The sequence below is a fragment of the Cricetulus griseus genome (genome assembly GCF_003668045.3).
Source record: "Cricetulus griseus strain 17A/GY chromosome 1 unlocalized genomic scaffold, alternate assembly CriGri-PICRH-1.0 chr1_0, whole genome shotgun sequence".
NCBI classification, from domain to species: Eukaryota; Metazoa; Chordata; class Mammalia; order Rodentia; family Cricetidae; genus Cricetulus; species Cricetulus griseus.
In genome coordinates, this window is record NW_023276806.1 from 177,875,421 (window position 1) to 177,902,937 (window position 27,517).

Consider the following 27,517-nt stretch of genomic DNA (forward strand, 5'->3'; position numbering starts at 1 on the left):
AAACCCAGGCAGATCATTGGGATAATTCCCCCAGGAGTATTCAGCTGAGAGGAAAAGTATGGTCTGCCTTGACAGGAACTGCTTTTAAGTCTTTAAACTGTCCTCCTTCCTGTATTCTGTGTGCTTCCTAGGCAGCTGAGAAATGTTCTTTGAAGTCCTTGGGCACATCTAACATACTCCAGGAGAGCAGCTGAGGCTGTGCTCACAACCAACACTAGGAGACTTTTCTCAGGGCAGGCATTAGGTGCCACTTGCTGCTTCTTCATATGCTGATTTAGCTTCTAACAATGATGGGGCAATTGCTGTGAGTGTCAGCTGAGGACTACAGGACTGCCATTTAGATGAGAGATTTAATTGCAGAAGCACAGCAGCATTAATGGCCCTGGTTTCCCTGGCCCTTGTGGCTGGTAGATATTTGGCATCATAGAAATTAAAGAAAGAGAAATCCCCAACAGATAGCAGCAGTCACAGAATTATGAAGCTCCAGTGAACAGGTATTCAGGGCCAAAGAATGACTATGAATATGCTAAATATCTAGAAATTTAACAAAAACTGAAATTCCTAGAGGTTTTCCCATGTTCTTCTTACTCTTTGGATAATCCAGCTGCCTTCCATGTCTCATCTGCCTGACACCCGAAATGCCTCTCCTCCCTCTGACCCCCCTTTCTCTCTCTTGATACACACACACACACACACACACACACACACACACACACACACACACACACAGAGGTCCTGCCTCCTCAGTATTTGTAATTTCAAATTGGCTAATTAAGTGCATCTACCAAAAATGCTGCTGATCTCCCCTTGTGTAAGAATGAACAGCTGGACCATTAAGATGTCTCAGCAGGTAGTACCCTTTTCTTCAAAGGCATGCCCTGACATGGGCACGCTGCAGATACAAACAGTGCCCCCCATACACACACACACAGACACGATGTTTTATAAAGTCTGGACAACATTTGCATGGCTCAACTTCAGAATGCAAGCTTTCCCCAATTTTAATGTCAAGTCCTGACTGCACAAGCTTTAACATCTACAGCAGAGTTTCTCAAAACACCCATCAATGATAACAGCTCCAGCAGTGTTCATTCTCAGAAAAACCCAACATACATTCCACAATGAATGCTTACAACTGTGAAAAAGTTCTCCGTCATCTTTTGGTTTGTGCCTTCCATACTCCTCTTTCTCTTCTAATGCTTCTCTCCTTTTACATAGTTTGCATTTAAACTGAAATACGCTATATTTACTTCTGTACCACCCATCTCATGCAAAATAACCTATCATTTTATTCTGGAACAAAGAGCAAACCTAGAATTGAATGAGCTTTGGTGATATAATTTAAAGCTCCAATTTTGTTCTTACTGCCAGATCTAGTCATAAGAAACATGTTCTAAAGACAGGAAGTCAAAGAAGAGGCTTGGCAAGCAGAAGAGGAGGAGGAGGAAGACTAGAAATACTGGATCAAATAGAATCATGTATACAAATCTCTGGCCTGTATTCCTGAGAGGTCAGTTCACATCCTAAGAAGAGTGAAAAGAACAGTCCTGAGTTCCATATCACCATGCAATAGAGGCAGTCTAAATGCCAAGTCTGCAAGTGGGTTAAAGTATCAATAATCCAAACAAATAAAATCCTTAGCCATATCTCATATGTGATAAGCACTCAATAAATTACTCTTATTTATTATCTTTCCACTATGAGGTCTTATATAAGATACTTGATGTGTTTAGACATGCTACCATTTAAACTGAAAATGTTGTCACTTTGCTGAGAAGCTGTGGTGATTCATTTCATTCCAATGGATGTGATTAGTGAGTAAAAATACAGTAACCAACAAAGACATCCCAAATGATACATTTAACTAAGTTGTTTTGATCTGTTGTTTTGAAATGCCCATTTGGGATGTAGACCATATTATATGCAATGAAACGTAATAATAATGAACAATTTCTTCTTGGAGAAACTTGTTAGGATGAACTAACAGCGAAAGCGCCACTTAAACATCCACATTCTAAAGAAATGTTCCAAGTGTATGGATATCAGAGAAGATCATTTATTTAATTGTTTTCCTGCTTAAGAGGCCACATTATGTCACTGTACTTGGGTTAAAAATAGTCTAGGCAGTAATATATAGAGCAATAAATTCTCTCTAAATGCTCTTGAGAGCAAATGAGGCATTATTATTTATTACTGGTCCTTTACGTCAGCAGACATAGAATTTCTCAGCATCATCAGCCAGGGGTGACTGTTTCATAATAGGGCAGCATTTACAGGAAAAGCTATAATTGGAGAATAAGGAGTCCAATGACTAAATGCATAAATTAAGCAGGGAAGGAATGGAGTTCTCTGTGACTAATGCCTCAGCTGTCAAGACAAAACTTGATTTTTGCTCTCAGTTGGGTGTTGATGTCAGTTGCTCCAGAATATTAGCACTGAGGACAGTAGGATTACACAGCTGCAGGGCCCTGGGAGCCTATGCTGTCTTTACTAAGAGAGCCCATGCAGATTAAATAAGTCACAGATGTTTCATCTGTCATCAGTCACTGTAACTCCAAGGATGAATGATTTGTAAATTCATTTTGGGGACAGATGTTTGACATAGCCAGTCTGTTCATTTTGAACTGATCATATTGTCAACAACACCAGAATTAATCTCCAGAGATGAGGATTACTTGTTGGCATTATTATGACAACTAAGAATATATCTATCATTTAAAGTTAGGTTCTCTTTATAGAACCCACTTTCACATTTGGCCAAATGTAACTAGGCTATTCCTATCCAAACCTTCCAAAAGTCCTGGGTTTAAACAAACAAGAAAAAAAAAGAAAGAAAAAATAAATAGAAGGATTTAAAAGTTCCATATCCTTCAAAAGAATACTCTTTTCTGATTCAACTATTTGATTTAGGAGATGTAATTTTCATAAAATAATCAAAAGGTATATGTGTATGTACACACACATATAAAATGGGCTTTGAACAATATTAGTATCAACTATTTTAAAAATACATATTCTAAACCCCAGGAGACCTCATAATAAGTAATAAAATAATGTAATATTAAAAAGCTATTAATATTCAAATATATGTGAAAATTTCAACAAAATATTAACAAGTGGCTCCCCTCACACACACACACACACACACACACACACAGAGAGAGAGAGAGAGAGAGAGAGAGAGAGAGAGAGAGAGAGAGAGAGATACTAAAGGGTGGTCAGTAAATATGAAATCATACCTTTCTCTGCAATGGTAAATTCTTTCACTCTTTCCAAACTTCCCCTAGACTCCTTTTCTGCAGCGAATGATAGAAAAGTTTTCTACCTCTCCAGCTCTTCGGCTATATTGTTTTATTTAAAGCATCTGCCGTAAGGCTATACTTACTGACAAACACAAGTATTAAAGAAACCAGACTCCTCTAACATACAATACTTAAAGATAAAGTTGGTTTTCTGTAACTAGATCATCTATAAATGAAAGTTCATTCACTTGAAAAGATACTGTAGTATCATAATAATGAAAGGTAAAATGATAGAACCTGGGCTCTGAGATTCAAGAAACTGAAGACTAAACATGCAACAATTTCTAAGAGACAGTAGTGTCCAAAAGCAAGTGTGCAAAATTCCAGCACACTGAAGCACAGGGCAGTACATTGCCACTACTTGACACTCAATATTCAGGAGGTTTGGGCCTCATGTAGCCAAAGACTACACTGATTGTGTGAAGACTGTGATTGATCTTCAGACAACATCGACTATCTCATAAGGCTCTGCCTGAGAATAATGTGATAATGTAGATAAAGTGTTTAACACAGGCCTGCCAATAATGATTGCTCAGCAGCTAAGGGTCCACATTACTTGGCAAGAATGCCAATCTCTGTCAAGTTGATGATAGCTCCTGCCATGTTCAATACCCCTCACTCACACACACACTCACAAACATGACAAAATACCATTATCATCTAGGAGTGTGTTACCCAAGGTCAGCATACAGGGGAGAGAGAATAAAATTGGTTTAAAATACATGGGGAGCAACAGTGCCTGGGCTTTATAATTAGGAGAACTTAGCCATTCATACTACTTTGAAAGGGAAGAGCAACCTTACCTTGGTGGGCATGCACATGTGTTTGCTTCACAGGAGAAGGCCCACAATTCCCACCTCCAAGCAAGATTTATGATTCTAACATTCCCTAATTAAATTATCAAAGCCTTCCATCATGCTAACAGTAAACTGGTATCCAGGGATTTTAGGAAAGCAGATGAAACAGTTCTTAAATATATATCCCTTGATTTGACAAGCTTGGAAGAACTATGGTACAAGTTTAAATGAACTGGTCTCTATAGAGAAAGTGTCAAGGTGGCATCATACACCCATGAAGAGTTTCTGGTGTGCTTTTCTCAGAAAATGAACTCCGAGGGGAAGGTCACTCCTTGTGTAACTTTGTAGGAAGATAGAAGTGAAGGGAAAGGGGCAAACAAAAACATAGTATATAGGAAAATAAATTCAACATTTAAGAATCAGAACGGTAGTTCAAGTGGCTAAACGGTGTTTAATGTTAGAAATGTCACTTGAGCTAGTGCTCAATATCTGACTTGGTGTCGGAAGATGCTCAATATTTCATTGTGAGGATCAAAAGAGAGCCGCCTTGGGGTTATCACTGTTTCTATACATTACCCCCAACAAAACACTGCTGACAAGCATGTTCAGATTAGGACACTTGAGGGAGAAGTTGCTCCTCGGAAACTGTGAGAGCAGAATAATGCAACCGTTTGTTGTTTGTTTGTTTGTTGCCTCTATTTGACATTATCTTTGAAGCATCAGCCTGCATCTCAGAGGGCATCATGCATTCTCCAAACTGCCTTTGTTTAAATGGCCAAGCTTGGCAGCTATCCTCGAAAACCAAGCACTAAGTACTTAAGAACATCAAATCCCAGACCAGTTCTACTCCTAACCACTTACATAAAGGTCCAGCCAGCCTACTACACATCTGAAGACTTGCTTCCTGAGTAAGTTCACACTCAGAGAGCCTGGGTGTGTTTCAATTCTCTGCCTTTACATTTTGTTTTTCTTAGCATAATTCAAGGCCTCACATTTGGCCACACAAAGCCCTTCGTGGTGTGAGCCTTACATGTCACATAGGCCCACTCTCTCTTTTGTTGTATATGTGCATACTTATGTGAATGTGTATATGTGTCTTCATGTTTACACGTTTAGAGTTACGTATGTACATGTGCAGTCCTGAAGAAAAATTGGGTGTATTCTCCAAACACTTTCCCCGCCTTTGTTTGTTTCATTGGTTGGTTGGTTGCTTGGTGGATTGATTTTTAAGACTGGTTCTGTCATTTGTGTGAAATTCTCTGACCAGGCCAGAGTGGCTGCACAAGCCACAGGGATCCAACTGTGTCTGTCTCCCCATCTATGGGACTCCAAGCATGCTCCATCATGCCCCACTCTTTATGTCATGGGTTTTGTGGAATCAAAATGGAATCCTCATGCTTGCAAGGTTCTAAAGGCACTTTAGATTCTAATAGTACTTTACTATAGATTCTAAGAGTACTTTACTATAGATCCTAAGAGTACTTTACTATAGATTCTAACAGTACTTTACTATAAATTCTAATAGTACTTTACTATAGATTCTAAGAGTACTTTACTACAGATGCTAACAGTACTTTACTATAGATTCTAACAGTACTTTACTACAGTTCTATTAGAACTTTACAATGGACCTATCATCAACCCTTCACCTCTTTTCACTTTCCTCAGTGTAATCAGCAAGCCCCTTCCTGTAACTTTTGGCAATACTGTACTACTAGAATCTGTATTATCTCTGTCAAATTGTCAATATATCTTCTTTATAATTAAGTATCACTTTCTAATCCCAAAGCAAACTTCAAAACACAAAGGTATTTCCAAAAGAGACTTAGAATAGAAACCTTTGCTTGTCTGACCCTTCTGCTAAAGAACTGGACGCAGTCTCTCATTTCTTTTTTTTTTTTTTTTTTTTTCTTGAAGGAAGATTTTGACAATTACTCTTTTCAACAGTGCCTGTGTTTAATAGCCACTTATTGCTGACACTTCAGGTAATGGTGGAAGGAGATACCCCCTCCACCACAGAGCAACTGAAAGTGTGCTTTAAAATCCTTCACCGCTAACCTGTAAATAATGTATTAATCCGAAGAAAATATTGTGAAAATTGAAACACTAACAGTGCTATCCTTGTGGCACACTAACAGGAATACAAATCTATTTTCTTCTTACTGGAATTGGGAGGGCCTAGTACAGTCCTTAGTGTTTTTTTTTTTTTTTCAGCTCTTATGTTTGATTCCAATTTCCTACCATGATATGTATTTAAATTTTAAAAATCTATGAAGATGCAACAAAGTTGTGACCTCAGACAGGAAATGGGATATGTACCTGGAGCTTTCCATTTAACATAATAAAAATGGCAACCAAAACTGCAAGTGTTTCCCATTTAAACTAGAATCTGCTTCAGAAAAATCCAAGGCTCTGAGTGAAAATTCTGATAGGATATCATTTTTTTTTAATTTTCAATGGCCAAAAATATTGCCTAATGTATTTTGCAACCACTCAAACTGCCAACTACTTAATAAAATGTAAACGTAAATAGTAAAAATACATACTTTACTAAACCAGAATGTACTAGATAAATGTAATAAACTCTGGATAAATAATACAAATAAAAAGAGTATAAAAGGCAATCTACCACCAAACAATGAATATGCTTGCTAGCAAGGAGCTCACTAAGACCCTGCTTAATCTTCCAATGGTGGAAGGACACATGTCCATCTCTTTGGTTATGACAAGGTCTGTTTTCAAAGGACTTCCAAGTGGTTCTGATATATTAATAACTCTGTTCATTCCTAGTACAGAACAAATATTGGTGACAACAGCTTAATGGTTCATAATTTCAAGGACTCGGTCTTGTGGACTGAACTCACTATATTTAAGCTGTGAAGAAGATCACAGGAGGAAACGTGGTTTTTCGAAGCTGCTCACCTCAGGAAAGCCTGGAGGCACAGGGTAAGAGGATGTATCCTGTGGTAAGATACATCCTTCAAAATTAGCCCCACCCTGCCCCACCCCAGCCCCTTAATACTGCATTGGTTTGGGTTTATCACTTATTAGAGCAAGCCCTTAGCACCTAAACATGGCTCAAAAGCCCAGCAGTTGGCAGTCAAGTCTTTAAAACGTAGGTCTTCGGGATAGTCTTTGATTCCAGTCATAACAATAACTGTATTTAGAATATAAGCAAGACTGCTCAGGCACCATGTTGTTAGCACCCCAGACTTGCAGGTTGTAATACTCTTATTACTAGTATCAGAAAAAAAAAAGCAAAGGGACAAAAATACACTACTCTTTTTCATCTCTAAAATAAATTTATTTTCTAGACTTCAAACTTAAAGAAGCTTTTTTTCTCAAAAATTATTAAACGGACACATTTGTTGAATATGTCTATATCTAATTTGGCAAAAAAAAAAACTAGGCAAACTCTACCGCCATTGGATTCAGAGAGCTGATGAAATCTGTGAAAATGCTTACTTCATAAACCTTAAACACCATGGTCCCATGGGGCCCAGTGGAGGCATTATTAGTATGACTTTCTTGATCCTAATAGTTAATGCCACCTGGACAGAATGCTTTGACTTGACAGGACAAATAAATTTTGGCTAGCAGAACTGAAGTAGCACATATGGCTAGGAGTGAGGTAAGCTACATAAAAGAACTTACATCTTAACTTCTCCTTTCATAAATGATTTAGTGAAGTCATGCAATCTGTTTTAGTCTCCCGCAATGCACTGTGAAAATTAAATGAGTTGATCTCACAAACCTTTAAACTCCTAAAAGGGCACAGAGGTAAACATGAAGATCTAGTGGAGATACACAGCCGATTATGAATTGTTTTCTAACTCAGTAACCATGAGAAATTGCAGATTTCTCTGAAATTGCCTATCTCATTCATAAGGTGGGAACATGTGAACTGAGTCTACAGAGGAGACACCATGTTAGCAATATCAAAGGAGCCTGGGGATGGCTGTGGACCTCAGCAATGCTCAGTAAATGGTAAATATTAGTTCCTTTTTCTTTTATTCCTTAAAACAAATTTTCGACAGAATTCTTCCCTAAAATTCACGTTAAATCTGAATAGCCCCAAGCTGCTATAGCATAGATATTTTTATTAAGAGAGGCACTGGTCCCAATAAACATTACAGCACTAGTGTAAAACACACACACGAGAGAGAGAGAGAGAGAGAGAGAGAGAGAGAGAGAGAGAGAGAGAGAGAGCGCTCATATAGAGTCAGATACAAGTAAGGAACAGAATACCAGAGGAAAAGTAACTTCTAGAAATCTCTTCTTGCGTGAGGGAAATAAACCTACGATCTACTTAAATTACCTTTTCCTCAGGCTGTCTACTACGCATACTGAATAGGAGGTCACTTTAGAGGTTTCACAGCTTACATTAATCACTATATACAAATGTTTCATTCCTAAAAACTCTCATTCATTCAATTAAATCATGTAATTTTGGTTGAAAACCGGAAGCCTAAACTGATTTAAAATTCATTGAAGCTGGTAGAGTGGTACACACCTCACATCCCGGCTACTTTGGAAACTGAAGCAGGAAGATTACACAAGCCTAGGAGTTCAGAAACAACCAGGACAAGTTGAGCACCTAACTCTTAAAATAACAAATAGGCAAATAAATAAAAATCCATTTAAAAACCCACTGTCAGCTTAACACTGTTTTGAGAGAAATGTTAGGTAGGGTACAGCAGGCATTCACTTTCATCCCCAGAGTGTCTCCAGAGCCCATCCTGAGCCTTATCTCCAGCTCATGGAGAGTGGTTCCCAATGTCCTATGAGAAATCTGGCCACCGCAGGTTGTTTCTTGACTGTCTTTTGTGTTGATGCCCTAGAATCAATGTATGCTTAACACTGTTTCTCTCTTGGGACACTTTTCCTGGATTGTCTAGTCTTACCCAAGACTTTGAACTGCCACACTCTTGACTTCACAGCCTCAACACACAGTTCTTAGATAACACAGTATTTTTACCCTCCATTAGCTGATCTCCTTTGCCCTGGTATGAAGTTCTGTGAGATGGAATTCTAGAACAGCTCCTCCTATGAGCTGCACTTCTGCCCAGGTTTGCATGGAAGCCTGCACTCAGTGGACTCTCCTGAGGTGTGTGGAAGCCTGTGCTCAGTGAACTCTCTCCTCAGTAGTGTGGAAGCCTGCAATCAGTGGACTCTCTCCTCAGTAGTCTGGAAACCTGCAATCAGTGGACTCTCTCCTCAGTAGTCTGGAAGCCTGTTCTCAGTGGACTTTCTCCTCAGGTGTGTGAAAGCCTGTGCTCAGTGGACTCTCTACTCAGTAGTGTGGAAGCCTGTGCTAAGTGTACTCTAACCTCAGGTGTGTGGAAGCATTCACACAGTGGACTCTCTCCTCAGGTATGTGGAATGGGGTGCTCAGTGGACTCTTTCCTCAGGTGTGTGGAAGCCTGAACACAGTAGACTCTCTTCTCAGGTATATGGAAGCCTGTGCTCAGTGGACTCTTTCCTCAGGAGTGTGGAATCCTGCAATTAGTGGACTCTCTCCTCAGGTGTGTGGAAGCCCACGCTCAGTGGGCTCTCTCCTCAGTGCTCTATCAATAATCAGAAATTCTAACCTGGGGCTTCACTTTTAGCTCTCATAGGCATGCACTGAATCAAAGCATTTCAGCTTTGCAAAATGAATGGTGGACTACCTAGTCTGCATTTTCAAATCACTGACTTGGACATACTAGCTTTCTGAGTAATCCTCTCAAAGACATTCACAATATGATTAGATAAAGAGAAGAAGTGCATTTTTTTCCTGGAATAAAGAAATGGAACCACACTTCACATTCTTTTCCTGGGGAATCTTTCTCTTGGTTTTTTTTTTTTTTTTAATGTGGATAGGTTTAAACTCTCCGGAAAGGTCTTGGTCCAAGGACTAAAATACACATGCACACATATATATGCACAAGCATAATTTGGGGGCTGCTGCGAAATTCTTTTGTTTCTTAGATGTCAATGAAGGGCATTTTGTATCCTTGCTCTGTACAATGTTAGTAAAGCATATTTTATTCATTAGTTATTTAAATTACAACTTCCTTCTATCTTCATTTTTACTTTATTATCCCAATCCTTTGCCCCAACCTCCAACATCTGCAAGTCTGTTTTTTGTATGCAATAATGCCTCCTTGATCAAGAAATTAAGTGTGCATGAAGTATGCCTTTCAACTTTTTCCTCTACCTTATTTGTTTACTTTATATTTAATAGTAACATTCCCTAACTGATGGACCTCAGTATCTTTTTAAAGATAAATTCCATTACCTTGTCTAACTTGCTTTACTGGAAACCATCCTTCCAACATTCACTCTGTGGTCTCCTGTTATCTCCTAGTGTATCAGAGAGTTTCTCTGCTGACCATAGCATGCTTATCTGTCCTCCATTCTCAGACAATCAAGAACAACCTTCATCATATGTTCTCACAAGAGTAAACCTGCGATTTCTTTTATCTAAATTCAATAAACTTTAAATTATTCTCTGTACCACTACATAATTTCATAGTACTTCCTTGTACTCTTTTCTCATTTGCCTGGGTTTAATTTTTCTTTGACTACCCTTTTATGTTTCCGAATCCACCAGAGATGAAGACTTGGACATCTACATATTCACAAATCCTACTGGCTCCATGTAGCTACTTCCTCTGGATTGAGGCATTCTCTAACAGAGGAGTAAAACTGACAAGAAATTCACTTGGATTAACAAGAAAATTTTAAGACTCCAAAGTGATGCCTGGATATCCTTCTGTATATGTTTCTCTTATTGGTTGATGAATAAAGTACTGTTCAGCCAATAGAGCAGCAAGATAGGCAGGTCTAGGAGATGAGGAGAATTCAGGGAAATGTAGTCAAGAGTTAGATGCCATGTAAGACTGCAAAGAAGTAAGAGGTCCAGACCCTCCACTGGTAAGATAAGACCATGTGGAAATACTTGGATTAAAAGAAATGGGTTAATAATTAAGACAAAGCTAGCCAATAAGAAGCCCTAGTCATCGGCCAACAGTTTCATAATTAATATAAATTACGTGTGTTCATTTGGGGCTCAAGGATCGAGGGACCAGCCGAAGCAGAAAACTCACATTACACCAAAGATCCTATGAGTTATATATAGTAATCAACTCTAGAAAAAAGCTGACTCCCAGTGAAACTGCCTGCAAATTATGCAGGGCACTCAAATGATGCATATTTCATGTATCACCACTAATGCTCTATTGAGCTTCCTAGTGATACAGCTACCTGAACCATCCATATTCCCATAAATAATTCTTCACAAATGTTCTTGTAAGTAAGCACCATAAATTCCTTCATTCAGCAAGCCAGATTTAGGCAGAATTTTACTTTTGAACTGCCATTTTGGGGCGAAGAGGCACATGTTCATGTCCCTCGGGGGAAATATCTTACTGCAACTAGCACACAAATAGGGATCCAAAGAAGCAAAGGTGAGGAAGAGCTGCATGGCCCCCCACTATACAACATGGAACTGAGGGTGATCTGTTTATGTGTGAAGCATCAACAATGGCAAACCACATATGGCTACTTTTGCACAAGGTAGTATGAGATAGTGTGTCTCCTTAGGCTGTTGAGTGACCTTGCTATAGGAATTAAGGCATGTAGAAATAACATGAAGAGGGATCATCTATGGGGAGAATCCCACGGTACCCATTTTTCTCTACCCAATATGGGGTATCAAGCCTACTTGTTGATAGAGATCTACCAAGTAAATACAGAGATACCCCCAAGTAGCAAGTAGAGAATACACTACAGTCTCTGAAAGAAGCATGGGATGCTCTGTAAGCTGATTATAATAATGGTTACACCACCTGTGCAACCTATACAGGCAATTGACATTAAACTGTCTGCTCACAAATTACCTCCTTATGTAAGGAATTACAATGTGGAAAAGACATATGGATGCTGCAGCCAGAATCCTCTGATTTATCAGGAAATGTAGAAAAAGGCAGAGAATGAGATGGAGGTATTTTCTTGCCATTTTCTTAGAGCTAACAGAGCACTTCATAAAAAAGAGTACAAATTAAATTTGTCCTAATCAGTCCTCACTGGTCTCCAATAACTTGAATCTCCTGAGATTCTGGCAATGAGCAGGAAGGAAGTTCTAGAAGAGACAGAAAATGCCCCTCAAGCCTGCTTACTAATGTAGAAGGAAAAAAATGCATGATCCAGCATGCAGACATGGGCTTTAATAATGGCTCAGTAGAGAAAAACACACCTAAGGAATATTTTGTATCTGAATTGCTTACATTGGGAGAGGCTTTTTTAAGTCTATAATTATCAGTGATAGTATTGTTGTCATTGGGGGGAAGGAAACATGTGACATGACAGGCATGTAAAAGTCAGAGGACAACTTTGTGAAATTGATTCTATCCTTTCACCTTTATGTGAGTTCTGGGGATCAGATGTGGTTGGCCAGACTTGAATGACATTTTCTGTACCCACTGAGCCACCTCACCAGCCCTGAAAACATTAAATAAGAAGTTAGAATATTCACAGCTTGGTTCACAAGGCTGTGAAACAGGGTTTGGATGGCATCAATCTGGGTGCCATGGAAGCAGATCTTTTTAGCCAAAATACTACTTAACCTTCCTTGAGACAAAGACTTGGTAAACTGAGGGCACCCAAGAAAAAAATCAGCCCCTAAAGCACAAGATCATAGAAGCCACTGAAAATACATGTTTTTTGCCAGCTGCAGTTCCCATGAATCTTAAAGGCTGGAAGACAATTAATGGAGAACATGTATTACTGAGAAAATTTGGTGTGAGAAAAGTGGTGTTTGGTGTCCAGTAGGCTTGGATGGTTAAAAATGGGTTCACGTTAGATCTAATAAAAAAGTTACACCATAGGGAACCTTGGTAGAGGTATAGGACTTTACTGCCTTTGATGAAGCCTATGACAAAATGAAGTCCTTACAAGGAAGGGGGGCTCTGGTAGAGCTCAATGAGACAGTAACATGAAATGAGCACAGAATGAAAGAAAGTCAGACAAGTGGGCTTGTCCAAGTTACTCAAAATAATGTATGGCAATTCGTGTAAGGCAGTTCTTAAAGAACTTTCTAACAGAAAGAAACCTTCCTTGGTTTTGAGCATATGAAAAGCCTTAAAGCCTGAGTAATGTCCATGAAAAGAGTGAAAGAAGGCAAAAATAACCCAGTAGTACAGGTGGAAAGGATCAAGCTTTTCATAAGGGTAGGCAATAACCCACTAAAATATGTTATATATACACACACAAACAAACACACACACTGAGAGAGAGAGAGCTATATATGGATGGCAATTTCACCCATCCACAACATTTCACAGAACGGATTCAAGTACTAGGATATTGTCCTGCTGGTATTGAACTTGCTAAAATAGTTTTTAATATTAATATTGCTACTGCACCTCAAACACTGACACTTGCTTAGAATACAGGACAGTGGTCCTTCAGAGATTATGCACACATTTCATAAAAAGGTTTTCATTTTAGATATAATCCTAAGGTGTCTTACAGATTCAAAGGTTTGTTCAGAAGAGCAGTGAAAGTAGCAGTTAATCTGAAATAATATAATACATTGCAAAGGTAAAAAGGGTGCTTTCCAGGAGCCAAAGTTGTTGAATGAACATGTCACTGTCGAAAGTGAGTTACTTCTCCTGACTTGTAGACCAGAAAGGCTATTCAAGCACCCCACATAATACTGTAGCTTTCATGCCAAACCATAGAGTGAAAGCCTACTTCAGAATACACTTCGTCCTTTGGCTGCAGAACATCTAAAAATTAAGTTGTAACTCAGCTGAAAAGTCACTGCCTGCTTGCTGGGTTTGAAGCATTGTGGATACTTTTCAAGATACTGGAAGAAAATTGTTACCAAAAGGTTTCCTTGGTTAAGCAAGAGTTAACCCACTTGTACAATAGTGGCATAACAATTACAGGTGCAACCAACTGCTTTCTCATTGGATTTAAGACCTAGAATCCCAAATACGGCACAGTGTGGAGGCTACCTTCATTATTTTGTTGAGGAAATATGAAGTACCTATCAGTGCCTTCTAAACATTCCTCATTACATCTATAGATTAATACTGATGTCAGCGTTGATCCTTGACGAAAACTCTTTTTTGCAGTAGACAGTTACTGTAGAGAAGCATTGGCACCGAATGTAAAGTTAATGCGCGCAGGTGCTGGGTAACTTTCCATTCGGTGCCCGTCGGATGCAGGCGCCATCTTGTAATGGAGAATGCAGGGACGGCTCCCTACACTAGTCAAACTGCTGAGAGTTTGTAACTGCTACTGTGACACTGTAGGCAAGCATCCAACCTCATATGGAAGAAAATAATTATTCATGTTGATCATTATTCTGAGATCAAGTTAAAGTTACAGCAATTCATACGAATGTAATAATATTCATGAGGTCCTTCCATGAGATTATATAAGCAATGAACAATTGCTGGAGTATATGAGGCTCTTCAGTGGAACTTCCATGAAGAACAAGCAAGCTGTGCAGGGAAATCTACTGATATGGATTTCCTGACTCATCACCCATTCTGGGATTGCTGCTCAGTGATGCAGTATGCTGAGTCACCTACGCTCTTTAAGTAACACAAATAACTTGTTGGTTCGATAGACTAGGTTTGGATGGAATTGTTTCATCTGATTCTTCTTTGGGGGATATTTGATCGTGCTGTGTGATGATGTTTTTGTTTTACCTCACCTGCCTAAGGTACCTTCTGACTGGTTTAATGAAGGACTGAATGTCCAATAGCTAGGCAGCAGAGGGTAGGCCAGACTTCTGGGGAGAGAGAAGAACTTGGGTGAAGAATCTGAGACAGGTGTGAGGAATTCACCAGTTATATGGAGAGGAAGTTGAACTTACTGTACTGGAGAGAGGTAAGGAGCCACATGGCAGAGCTTAGATTAATATAAACAGGTTAATATAAGTTTCAAGAGCTAGCTTGAACAAGCTTAAGATATGGTCAAGCTTTCATAACTTATGAAGTATCCATGTCATTATTTGGAGCTGGAGGTCCAAAGAAAGCCCTGCAACAGAGTGTTGCTGATGCCCTGGATGCAGTGAAATGTAGTTTGTTTACATCTTCACCAGAGAAACACAATAACATGTAAGAAATGAAAAACTATTTGCCTAACAGCTTAAGAAACATAGTTAAACTATTCAGTTCGATGATATTCTAGTCCTTCCAGAAACATACAAAAAATGTCATAGTGAGTTAAAAAATATTTATCATTTTTTTTTCCTTTTCATTTCCAGCTCTTACCTTGAATACCAAGTAAGAAGTAGAGCAAATTACAATATATACAGCATCATAATAATTTGGGGCCATTGTAATTAAAGTTACTGGGACAAAGAGGAAAAGTATATGCCATAATTGGAAAAGTGTCAAGTGAAAAATTTGTTTATTTTAACTTTGATCCAATTTTCTCTTAACAAAATGCCTAGAGACCTTCATTTCCAAGCAGTTCCCTTGGCTCAGCCAGTTGTTGAACAAAGAGACCACCGATTTCATTTACATCCATCTCAAGGGGACACCATTGGATTGTTTTGTTGAAAAGCTTTCTGCCATGGAGTGCTCATTAACACACGCAGACATTTCAGCCTAGTTCATGCTGAAATGCATGCTAACAGCGATATTAAATGATTATTTCACTTTTACTCCTAAACATCATTAGATCCAAAGTTGTGTTACAAGTAATCCAATTACAAGGACAGTCATATTGATCCAGTTTCCAAGATATTTCTGAGGAAAATTTTAGAAAAAAATTAGCTATAGAATAAATAAATCTTAAAAATAAGATGACTGAATTTATCAGTGTTGCCATAAAAGATTAAATTAGGATATTTGTAGAAATGGGGTATCTATAAGCAACAATACAAATGAATGATAGCAATTGTAACATATCTTTAGAGCACTCATAATCACTCTTCCAAATTAAAAAGTAGAACTAAAAATTCAACAAGTATATTTGATTTTCATTTCCTGCTTTCTGTTTTACACTTCTTCAGACAAAGGATAGACTTGTTTAGTACACAAAGGGTGACTGACTTCAGAAACAACTGAATTTGCCTCCTCTCATCTCCTGACAGCCCAAATGGCTTCATAAAGGACACATCCACACCACCTGGAAGCTTATTAGAGAAGAATCCCAGCTCAGTCTACTCAATAAAATCAGCATTTTAACCAGAACCACACTGGATGTGTGCACACTAAAGTCTGGAAGCACTGAATACATTACTTATTAGATACATTTCCTTGGGCAAGAGCCCTGAAAGACCCAATTTCTACACTGAAAAGTGACTCTAATAATAAATAGTATCTCCCACCATGGTGTTACTTCGAGGAATCATTAGCTCATTTTATTTAGTAATCAGCCATCAAGAAAGTCTACCTGATATGAAGTTCTATCATCTACATCTTTATTTGCATGTTCATGATTTTTCAACTAGATTTTGTATAAAAGAAAGTAAGTACAACACTTGGTCAATTAAAGCTGCTTTAATCTAGATGCCTCCCTTCCCATAGCCTACAACAAAATCGGAAGTGAATTAAAAATGCCACCTTCCATTCATTCACAGCCTACTAGAGCTCCTGTGTTTCAATTAACTTAGAAATATTTCCCTGTGAAATCAACTTTTCTATTATTATGGAATCAAATAAGTTAAATAAAGAACAGTATGAAAACAAACATGAACCTGTCTCCTAGACCTAAGGAATTCTATGTTAATTATCCATCACGACTCCTGTACTCTGCTATCATGCAAGTAATATCATCACTGATCCCCCACAGAACTCAAATAATACATCAGCTGTCTTTAACTTCAACCAAACATGAGAAATCAGAGAAAGTCTCAAAAGCCCCATGGCAATGTGATAAAGACAAGATGGACAGACTTCATTCAACAGTATCTTACAGATGTTACCAGGATCTTAAGCACTTAAGTAGAAATGCCTTAATGCTATTAAAGATTAGGTTGCAAACATTTATATCTCTGTTTTAAAGTGATATTAATCTCAAGAAAATTGGAGATAATAATACATTTAATAAGTTCACCTTTACCCTGGGTAAAGTTGCTAAATATTTTAAATTATAATAAATATTGAACTAGAAATTTGATAAACCATATATAACAATAGATATTTCTACTACCTTACAACAAGATCAGACTGTAGATGCCTTAAGAGCCATGACCAAAAGATTTATCAGTGTCTAAGAATGCACACAGAAATTTGAAGACCAAGATAACTGTTTGGAGATATAAAGTATTTCCCAAAGTTTTCTGAATAAATAATAATATCAAAAACAAAATTCCAGCTTAGATTTCTCAGATTAATTACACACTGAAGCTATATTATTTGGATAAAAATAAGCTCTAGTAGCATGAAGGAACGTCTTTAAAAATACATTTGCACTGGCCAGTGGTGGAGTACACCTTTAATCACCGCACTCGGGAGGTAGAGGCAGGAGGATCTCAGTGAGTTGGAGACAACTAGCCTGGTCTACAAGAGCTAGTTCCAGGACAGCCTCCAAAGCCTGTCTCAACCCCGCCCCCCCCAAAAAGCTGATTAGCACAGGAACCAGGGGTTAATAGAGGAAGGGAGACTGCACAATATATGGGCATGGGAAAGTCATCTGCAAAAAAGGTTAAACTGAAACCTGCAATTATATCCCAGTTCTGCTGCAAATGTATTGAATACTCAGATGTGGAAAACAAAACTTAGGAACCTTTAAAACTAATCATATTGTGAAATTTTGTATATGATTTAATAGTAATGGAGGAATTATTAGAACACTCTGGAATAGTTTGACTACATTAAAATGAAGAATTTAGCAAAATACACAATGAAGACAACAAAATCCACAAACAAAAATTAGCTAGCTTACATAACACCAAGAACTAACCATCTATAAATAAACTAAAAGAATACAAATGTGAAAATGATATAAACAGATATTTCACTGGAGACTAAAGGGTAGTGATTGAATGCATATACATCTCAGACTGAAAGTTCTTCCTCTTCAGATCTGAAGAACTGTTGTAAATTCACCTTTGTCTGTCAAGCCTACTCTCCTGAGCTGAATCTGTAACACTCCTCAATTAGCATCTGACTGAATATAACCATCCTTTATCATGTGTGGTTTTATTTTCCATTGTTTCCATAACCTATGTTCATACATAGCCTGAAAATGTTAACAGTAAAATTCTGGAAATGATTATTACATACATTTTAAATTTCATGCCATCCTGAATACTATCATAAAACCTCATTCCATACTTTTATGCAGTCATTTAGTATAATGGCCACCCCAGTTTTCACAGGCCTGTGACAGTCTCACTCTTCTTCTTCTTCTTCTTCTTCTTCTTCTTCTTCTTCTTCTTCTTCTTCTTCTTCTTCTTCTTCTTCTTTGATTTTATTTATTATGTATACAGTCTTCTGACTGCATGCCAGCAGAGGGCACCAGATCTCATTCAAGGTGGTTGTGAGCCACCATGTGGTTGCCAGGAATTGAACTCAGGACCTCTGGAAGAACAGTCAGTGCTCTTAACTGCTGAACCATCTCTCCAGTTCCAGTCTCACTGTTCTTACAGTCTTTGTGATAGCACACTGCCTAGTGCTTCCACCTCATGTCACCACTTAGGCCTGAGTCTTCTTAAATCATCACAAGATGGGTGAGCACAGTTGAGCAAGATATTTGGAGGCCACTTTGATTACTTAACTATAGTTTTATTAGTGATAGTTGTATTAATCTCACATGTCAGTTTATGACTAAACCTTGATCATAGAAAAAATTCAGTATAATTAGATCAATGGACTCATCAGCCAATTCAATCTATCATCGATAGAAAGCAACTTTTAAAATTGGATTAGTATAGAACATGTACAGAATATTTCCTGTCATTGTTTCTTAAACAACAGAGTATGCAGAACACTCATGCATCATTTGCATTGCTTAGGGACTATCATTAATTTAGAGATGATTTAGAGAATTCAGAAAGATTTATGTAGGCTATATGGAAATATTCTATAACTTTACACAAAGGATTATGAATCTCTGTCTGATGGGGTGTCTTCCATGGACACTCTATATGCGGGATTAGGATTTGATACAATCCACAGCCTTAGTCCTCCCCTAAGTTCTATCAGAATAATGCAGAACTGCAATTATATATAAAATAAAGCTAAATAAAAGTCAGTGGACCATACAAACACAGTGTGGGTGAAGACAAGCAAGACTCTGAAGGTGACATAAAGAATGATATATTACTAAAACATGAGCAAAATTTTAAAAATTGTATAGCAAAGCAGGTATAAGAGGGAAAACTTCTTTTAAAGGTCAGAAGTGGCACCCTGGACACTTTGGTAGGAATGTGGAATTATGAAATAGGAGAGCACAACAGTTTATGTACTAGTAATAATAATGAGATTATGTCTTAGTATACATTAAAATGTGTTCAACAGATTATAATGTATAATGACACATGTATAAATTTGCATGTATCGGTTAAATATACATCACTTATGAAAGAAAAGGATAATATAATACAAATAAAGCAACAGGTAGAAGAAAAGTATCTGTTTATTTGGGATTCACATTAATATCATGAATTTATCAGTTGAACACAGTAAGAGAAAAAAGTACACTAAGTAAAAAGCTCAAACACAGCAAGAAACATAAAGAGAAAACACAAGCTAAACTCACCACCAGAGCCTTAGATCGGTTGCTCAGGAGTTTCTCAATGTCTCTTGCTGCAATTTCCACTAGCTGGCGTGCATTATTTGGCTCCACAGTATACAACTCTTGATATTTTTCATAAATCTGTGTCAAATGAAAAAAAAAATAAGAGCAATGGCTATTTATTTGGCTTGTAGATTTCCAAAAACAGGCAAACAAAAAACTGTTTCTTCATCATGACTCTTTTAAAGAGTTCATATATACACCAGAAAAGCATACAGAAATAAACGTAAATTTACTGTAAGACTACTAGTTTGCAGAAATAATAGGTTAGGTCACTAATTATAAGATATGGGTCACAACAGTTCACATGTACATTGTGTGGTTCTGAAGCTTTTCTGTCAGCCCAGCTTCAGAACTTGGTATTAACTGTCACCCTCATTTTCAGGTAGGCACCCTGGAAAATAAAGAGAAACCCATACACCAGATGTTATACAAGGCAAACATCTCTGAACAAGGTCAAAGCCTGAGTTAGGTCAGACCAGATGAACTACAGGAGTCTTCATGCCATTCTCCCCTACAATGGGCATAAAGGGTAAGTTTGCTTCTTCAGTTTATGGAGAGAGGAGAGAAGAAATGAGAGAAGGAGCATGAATCCCCTACTGTGGTTCACAGAAGTGAATGGAGACCGTCCAAGAGAGTTCACATCTACAGAAGTTGAAAAGTTGAAAGCACTGGAGTCAATGTTAAGGCTGTGGATAACTTCGTAATGGTGGTTTTCTTTTTATCATGTTAAATGCGGGCATTTTCTGTTTGAGTATTTTTCATTTATATCACTGAATAAACTAAGGCAAAGTTAAGGTAGTCCATTAAAATTAAGACCCAACCTCATTTCTGGCTCATCCTAGTGTCTGCAGAAGGATTTTGCTCTAGTGGCATAGGCAGCACCTGGTTCACAAAAACCTGTGCACTCACAGCAGGGGAGGAGAAACTGGGGGCAGGGGGGGGGCAGTGACTGTGTTTGCCTAGAGGGCTGACCTGAGAAGGAAATCCCCATGCACTGAGCAGATGGGGCTCACATGCATGACTAAACCCTCTTTAAAGCCAGGGCCTGGCAGCTTTTTATTGCCTTGTGAAAGTGAATCCAGGCATGTACCAGAACCAGTGCCACTTGCTTTTGTTCTGGCATCAATTAGGCTTTACAGGTTCTAAAGGCTGGCCCCAGCTGAGCACAGATGACGAATGCTCGCTTCAACTGCATATACCCTCTGACATTTATCTATCAAAGAGAATGTTAGTTTTCAATGAGGACACACACACACACACACACACACACACACACACACACACACACACACACACTTATTTATGTATACACTCTGGGGCATGGAAAATGCTAAAGAGTGATCTCAGGGGGATACCAGTGGTAGGAAAGCACTTGGCCATTGAAACATATTCCTATGTCCCTATAACTATAAATATTAACACATTGCTAGCTAAATAGTATTTTTAAAGGTTTAAGTCACCATGTGCTCTTAAAATAATCAGTTTATGTGAACTTTGAAGTCCTTTGAACACTGAACTTGAAGATTTTCATTAAAAATATTCCAGGAACAAGACACATGGGGGAGAGCCTAGGCCTGGCCCAGGATGATGTGGTGGACTTTGGGGAGCCCACATGGAGGGCTATACCCTCCCTGGGAAGCGGAGGGGGGATGGAATGGAGGACTGGTGGGGGCTGGAGGAGGAAGTGAGAGGGAAAAGGGATTGACATGTGAAGCAAGCTTGTTCCTAGTGAACTAAAAAAAAAAAAAATCAAAGAAAAAATATTCCAGGAAGATTAGTTTTGTGGATTAAAATTCCTCCTAATTGGTTTCACCCAGGTCTCCTGCATATCACCAGATGGCTTTTGCTTTCAGAGGAGGGATTATCATGTCCTGTCCTAAACACCCGAGCTATCCTTGAAGATTTCCACCCAACATGAACCTCTTTTATTCTGGACTAAAATGAGATTCTAGAAAATCAATACTTGAATTGATTAATTGATTCAAGTTACAAATAGATAAACCTCAACATCATTTTAATTGATCCAGGACAGTTAGTTCTGTAGTAAGTACAATAGGGCTAATTGGTGCGAAATGTACTGATGCTTGTATCATGAATAGCTTGTGCATTTCTCCACAAAGTATGTCTTCCTTGTAGTATAGGGAGTGTAAAATATGCCCCACAATTATTGGAGATGGATTCAGGTGGGCATTTATTAAGTTACAGCATGTGCCAGACATGTCACTAGGTATCTGTAAGAATAAATGGTATTGTTTTTAAATACTTAGGAAATACCACAGTTTAAATGTTACTGTCCCCTAATTGCTCATGTGTTAAAGTGATACTATTTGGAGGCACTGGAACTTTTGGGGGGTGGGGCCTATTGCAAGCTCTTTGGAGCTTTGGGGAAATGCTCTTAGACGGGACTGGAGGCACCCACACCTCCCGTCTTTTCTCTTTTGTTTCATGGCCATGAGTCTATAGCACTTTCACTCTGTGACAGTTAATTACATTGAGTGTTTCATATAGTAACAGAAACCTGGCTAACACAAGAAATGAAATTGAAATCTGCTTCATAACACTTTAATATATATAGTTAAGGAAGCTTAAGCCTGTAGTGTCAGTGTAAACACCCAAGTATACTCTTTTATATAGAAAACGAGAATTGGAATACTCTTAGTCAATAAAAGTGAATCAATATTATAAAATCACTCACTGAAAAAACTATCTCCATCTTTGTGGTTTTAAAAAGCCTGATAGTATTCATTATCAGAGATATTGGGAAATCTTAGGAAAGTTATCCGTTTAGAAGATTTTTATTGGAAATAGTACAGGTTTTGGTACTAGTCAGGGCTGTAGTAGAATAATTCCAGTGCTTCACATACAGTGACAATGGCATCTGTTTGTCGATTAGAAAGAATGTAGAGCATAAAGAGAACTCATGACAAGACGATCTGCATCAGGACACACTAAGATGCTTCAGTACTTCACAGTGCAAATTCTCTGATGGCTACACCTGACATGGCCTTAACGAGGAGAAGCTCATCTCCTGTGCTTTCTTTCTTGCTCAAACTCTTAACGGTACTGAATGCTTTTCACTGTTACATTTAAAAACCAAGTTTTGTTATGATAATAATACAGGTTATAGTTTTTAAGTCTTTTTCACCAAAAACTTCTTAAACTACTTCCAACATAATCTTGAAAGTAATAGTCTTTGGGTTTTTGTTGGTTCGCTTGTTTTGTTTTTTGAGACCGGGTTTCACGGAAGGTTTTGGAGACTGTCCTGGAACTCTCTTTGAAGACCAGGCCGGCCTGGAACTCACAGAGATCTGCCTGCCTCTGCCTCCCGAGTGCTGGGATTAAAGGTGTGGACCACCACTGCCCAGCCAAAAGTAATAGTTTTTAAAACAACACAAATATATTATATACAAAGTGCCCCACTTATAATTTTTACCAGAATTCCCAAAGAAACATTTTGGAAATTATAATACTCAGCAATATGCCATGAAATGCTATATATATCCCAAGAAGATCATTATAAACAGCTAGTTTTGTAAGCAATGCATTCTATATATAGATGTTTCACATATAACATTAATTTTTCACTTTATCAAAAGGTAAAATTACATTTAACCAACCATAGCTGTCGTTTTTGTTAAGGTTTTGGGATATCCGAGTAAGGGGAGTTTGAGCTTCATTTCATTATAAAAGAGCAAGCCTATGTCCCAGAGCAACAGACTTTAAAAGGTAACCTGGCATGATTAGGCAAAATGAGTCAGTTACAAAGCAACTCTAAGCCACTAAGTACTATTGGGTCTCACAGCATGCAAGGATATATCCTTTGAGGTAAGTGATGGAGAACCTAAGAGTTAAGTATCAGTACATCAGCCAGGAGACAGTCTCAGTATATGTCCAGGGACTTACAAAGTAGGGCTTGAAGAACCAATAGTAAGCAGATAAACTCCAGGCTGAAATAACAATCCTGTGATGCTGTACCTGGCTTTTTATGAGAGTGCAGGGGACCTGAACTCGGGTCTTCAGGCATGTACAGCAAGCACTTTACTACGGGAGCTATTTCCAAGCCCTTGCAATAAAACTTTAATGCAGTGAGTTCAGATCTTAATGCAATGAGAACTGTCAGGTAAGAGCTGAGGGCCGATCACAATCAACCTGCAGAGTTGCCTTGTCTCTGGACTAGACTTCCTTCTCAGAAGCAAGCTATTTCCCCCAAACCCAGAGACCTTGCTGAAACCAAGGCCTTACAAATTTCCCCTGAGCCAATGTAAATAACAACCTCAAACTCTTCCCCTGGTAAAGACAGAGAAAGGACCAAAGAGAAAGGAGGAGATGTGAAGGCAAATGTCCACAGAAGACACAACACATCTCCCAGGTGCCTGTATCTCCTTGTATGGCTCACTTTCCCTGGGGTGTAGGTGGCAGGAGCAATCAAATACAATGACTGAGGTACTGTGACATACTGCCAGGATTCTCTCCCCTGTTGATACAACATTTGCAGATTCAGAAATGAATGGCACAGGAAAGACAAACAATAGATTTTACTCATCCATTTATTTTTAGAAAACATTTGCATGAAGCAAATTCTCATGACTACAGAGCCCATTCATTTCGAGTGTCTCCTCATTTGGATAGGAGCCAAATTTTCAGAATATCATTGAGATAAAATACTTTTCAGTAGACTAAGGAAAGAGGTGAATGCTTGTGAATGTTTTATGAATTCATAGAAGTGGTTTTCAAGAATATCATGAGCTGAGAAGTAGTAGTACATGCCTTAAATCCCTGCACTCTGGAGGCAGAGGCAGGTGAATCTCTATGAGTTCAAGGCCAGCCTGATCTACAGAGCTAGTTCCACAAGAGCAGCTAGGGCTGTTACACAGAGAAATCTTGTCTTGAAACACAAGCAAACAAACAAAAACTACAATGAAGACTTCAACTTGAAAATGTGTTAGATATTAAACATCAAATTCTCCCTTGATCATCTCAGTCACTATCTCCTTTGATAGAATGTTTGTGTGCACACATTGAGAAGTGACAGAGGATATTTGCAATAGTCTGTGATTTAATGGCTTAAGGGGGCACATGTTTCCTGCAGTGGAATTGAATGCTTGCCTAGCATGCATAAGACCCAGGCCTCAAACTCCAGCACTGTAAAAAGGAAAAGAAATTCCATGCTGTCCATAAATATTATGATTTTTGTCTTGTTTCATAGACAATACTACGTAAATTTTGTAATCACAGCTCCAGCTTTGTGCAATCATGTCTTAAGCACTTTCTTAGCAAGAGCTATTTATCACATGCTATTTGCTCTGACCTCTTTCATTGGTAGAATTTTGGTTGAGCATTCTGGATAAAGATGCCCCTCTTGACTTTTCTAATTGCACGGAACATTATAATCAATTTTTGCCCACTGCAGTGTGAATATCTTACAACTAAAAGACTGAGAGCCTCTTTCCCAACACCTTTCCATTAGATCTGTTGTTCTCAACCTTTCTAATGCTGTGACCCTTCCATACAGTTCCTCAAGCTGTAGTGACCCAACCGTAAATTTATTTTCATTGCCACTTCATACCTGCAATTTTGCTAATGTTATAAATCATAACACAAATATCCTATATGCAAGATATCCATCTGATGTGTGACACACCTAAGGGTTATGACCAACAGGTTGAGAATCACTACTTTAAATGAAGGCTGGGAAATGACACCATTTGGAAGAATTTGTCTGGTCCACTCATCAGTTTGGTGCAGGATTTCCATCTTTGCTCCTGAGACTGAATTACAAGCAGGCTGCCATGCCCACCTGGCATTTCATGAGTGCTGGAGACTCAAACTATGGCTACCTAGTTTGTGAAGCAAGCACTGTAGCCACAAGCCACTTCCCCAGCCCCTAAACTTGACCTTTAATACAACATAATTATATTCATGTAGGAAAATTTAAAGTATAGAACTCACTCAACATTATTTATTATTTTCCCTTGAACAATATTTTATGATCTCATAAAACAATTTTCATAAAATTCCAAATATTTATACATCAATAAAATAGCAAATATATAATAATAATATAGCTAATATATATACATTAATAATATAGCTAATTACAATGGCTCTTGCCTTTACACTCAAAACAGTTGTACCTATGAAGCCAATTGAAAATAAGTAACTCAGGAAGAAGCACTATTTCTGCAATGGTGACTTTCAATCCTGGGACTCAATAAATTCTGCCATGTGCTCAACTTCTGGGGCCACCATTCTTCTAGCACTGCCCAAGAAGTACAGCTCCAGAGGAGCTCATCCACCACACAAAGCCTTGGGCTGGATCCCCAGCACTGCATAAAACAAACACCAATGCAACACACTGTTCAAAATGCCTCCAATCTCAGCTCAAAATGCTTTCCCAGTTTTGGAATTCTTCAGCTAATTTTAGCTTTAAATTCCTATGGGAGATAAAAAAAATGAAAGAAAGAAATAAAACCCCTCCTTGGCACATATCATGAACCTTTTTGCTAGGAAAAGAAATGAGGCAGACGAGATCAAGCATCTCCTCTTATGCTTAATCTCCGACTTATTTTTCCAGCAATGAGTCCCCCTCGCTCACATCACCCCACAGCATACACTATGTGATTCCTTAGAATTTTTCTGTCACTATATCATGGTCAGTGTCTCACAAACAAAATATCTAGACTTTATCTTCTTCATTCTATGTTCTACTAAATGAAAGCCGTTAACCCAATCATTAGTATTGAGAATTTTCTATACAGAAGAGCATAGTTGAAAGCAAATGAGACTTTTTTGTATGAGGATTTCTTGAAGTAGAAGAGAAAATAAGTTCTGAAAGACAAATTTCACACAGCAGGAGTACCAAGGACATCAACTAGGTGAGAATTGGGAGGCTAAGAAAGGAGTGGTGGAAGGAGAAGCCCCTAGAAATTGCTTTTTTTTATCTTAACTTGCCTATAACAGTTCTAAAACTTTACAGGAGAATCAGCCACTTGTCACTGTAGGTGAATGAAAGTTTTCCCCATAGTCATTTTAAATCTATAAATGTGAAAATAAACAAATAATATTTGTGTCTACCAATCGTACCCTTAAATAGAAGAGGTTCACATACTACCCAACACTGGCACATACTCATATTTCTAGACCTTCCTTATGTCTGTGTGTCCCAGCACTAGAGACCATCAATATTCACAAGAAACACGTTTCATCCCCAAATATCTTGCAGATACCAGGTGAGTATGCCTCCTCAGAAACATGGGACTGAAAGTGCTTCAGATTTCAGCTTTCCTCAGATTTCTGAATATCCACATAAACATAAGGAGACATCTCAGGGATCGGAGTAAACTGAAATTCCTTGACAGCTACGTATCTTATACACCTAAAGTGATGTCCCCCAGTGTGGCGAGCACACATGCAATGGAACTGCTCTCCATCATACCTGTCACCATCCCCACGGTGCAGAAGTTTTAGATTATCAAATCAGGTATAAACAGCATAAAGAAGGGATGGAAAGCACATTACATTCTAGGATCATTTTTGAAGTATTTACTTAACAGGTTTTCACTGGGAATTTCTGATATATAGGTTAACTACATATTCCAGTTTCTCCCAAAGAAGAACATTACTATGCATGTGGAACATTCCCAACTGGGAAATATAGTTTACAAA

General features: G+C 38.3%; 1 protein-coding gene across 3 annotated transcripts in view; it reads right to left on the minus strand.

Moving 5' to 3' along the window:
• Cacna2d1 (calcium voltage-gated channel auxiliary subunit alpha2delta 1) overlaps window positions 1-27,517 on the minus strand; it is a 423,872-nt gene that overhangs the window by 321,153 nt on the left and 75,202 nt on the right. For all 3 annotated transcript variants that reach the window (XR_003480718.2, XM_027393485.2, XM_027393486.2), the window contains exon 3: window positions 19,814-19,930. Coding sequence is in view for 2 of the 3 variants with exons in the window: in XM_027393485.2 (XP_027249286.1) it covers window positions 19,814-19,930 (117 nt within the window). In the remaining variant the exon portion in view is untranslated. The remainder of the gene's footprint in view (window positions 1-19,813; window positions 19,931-27,517) is intronic.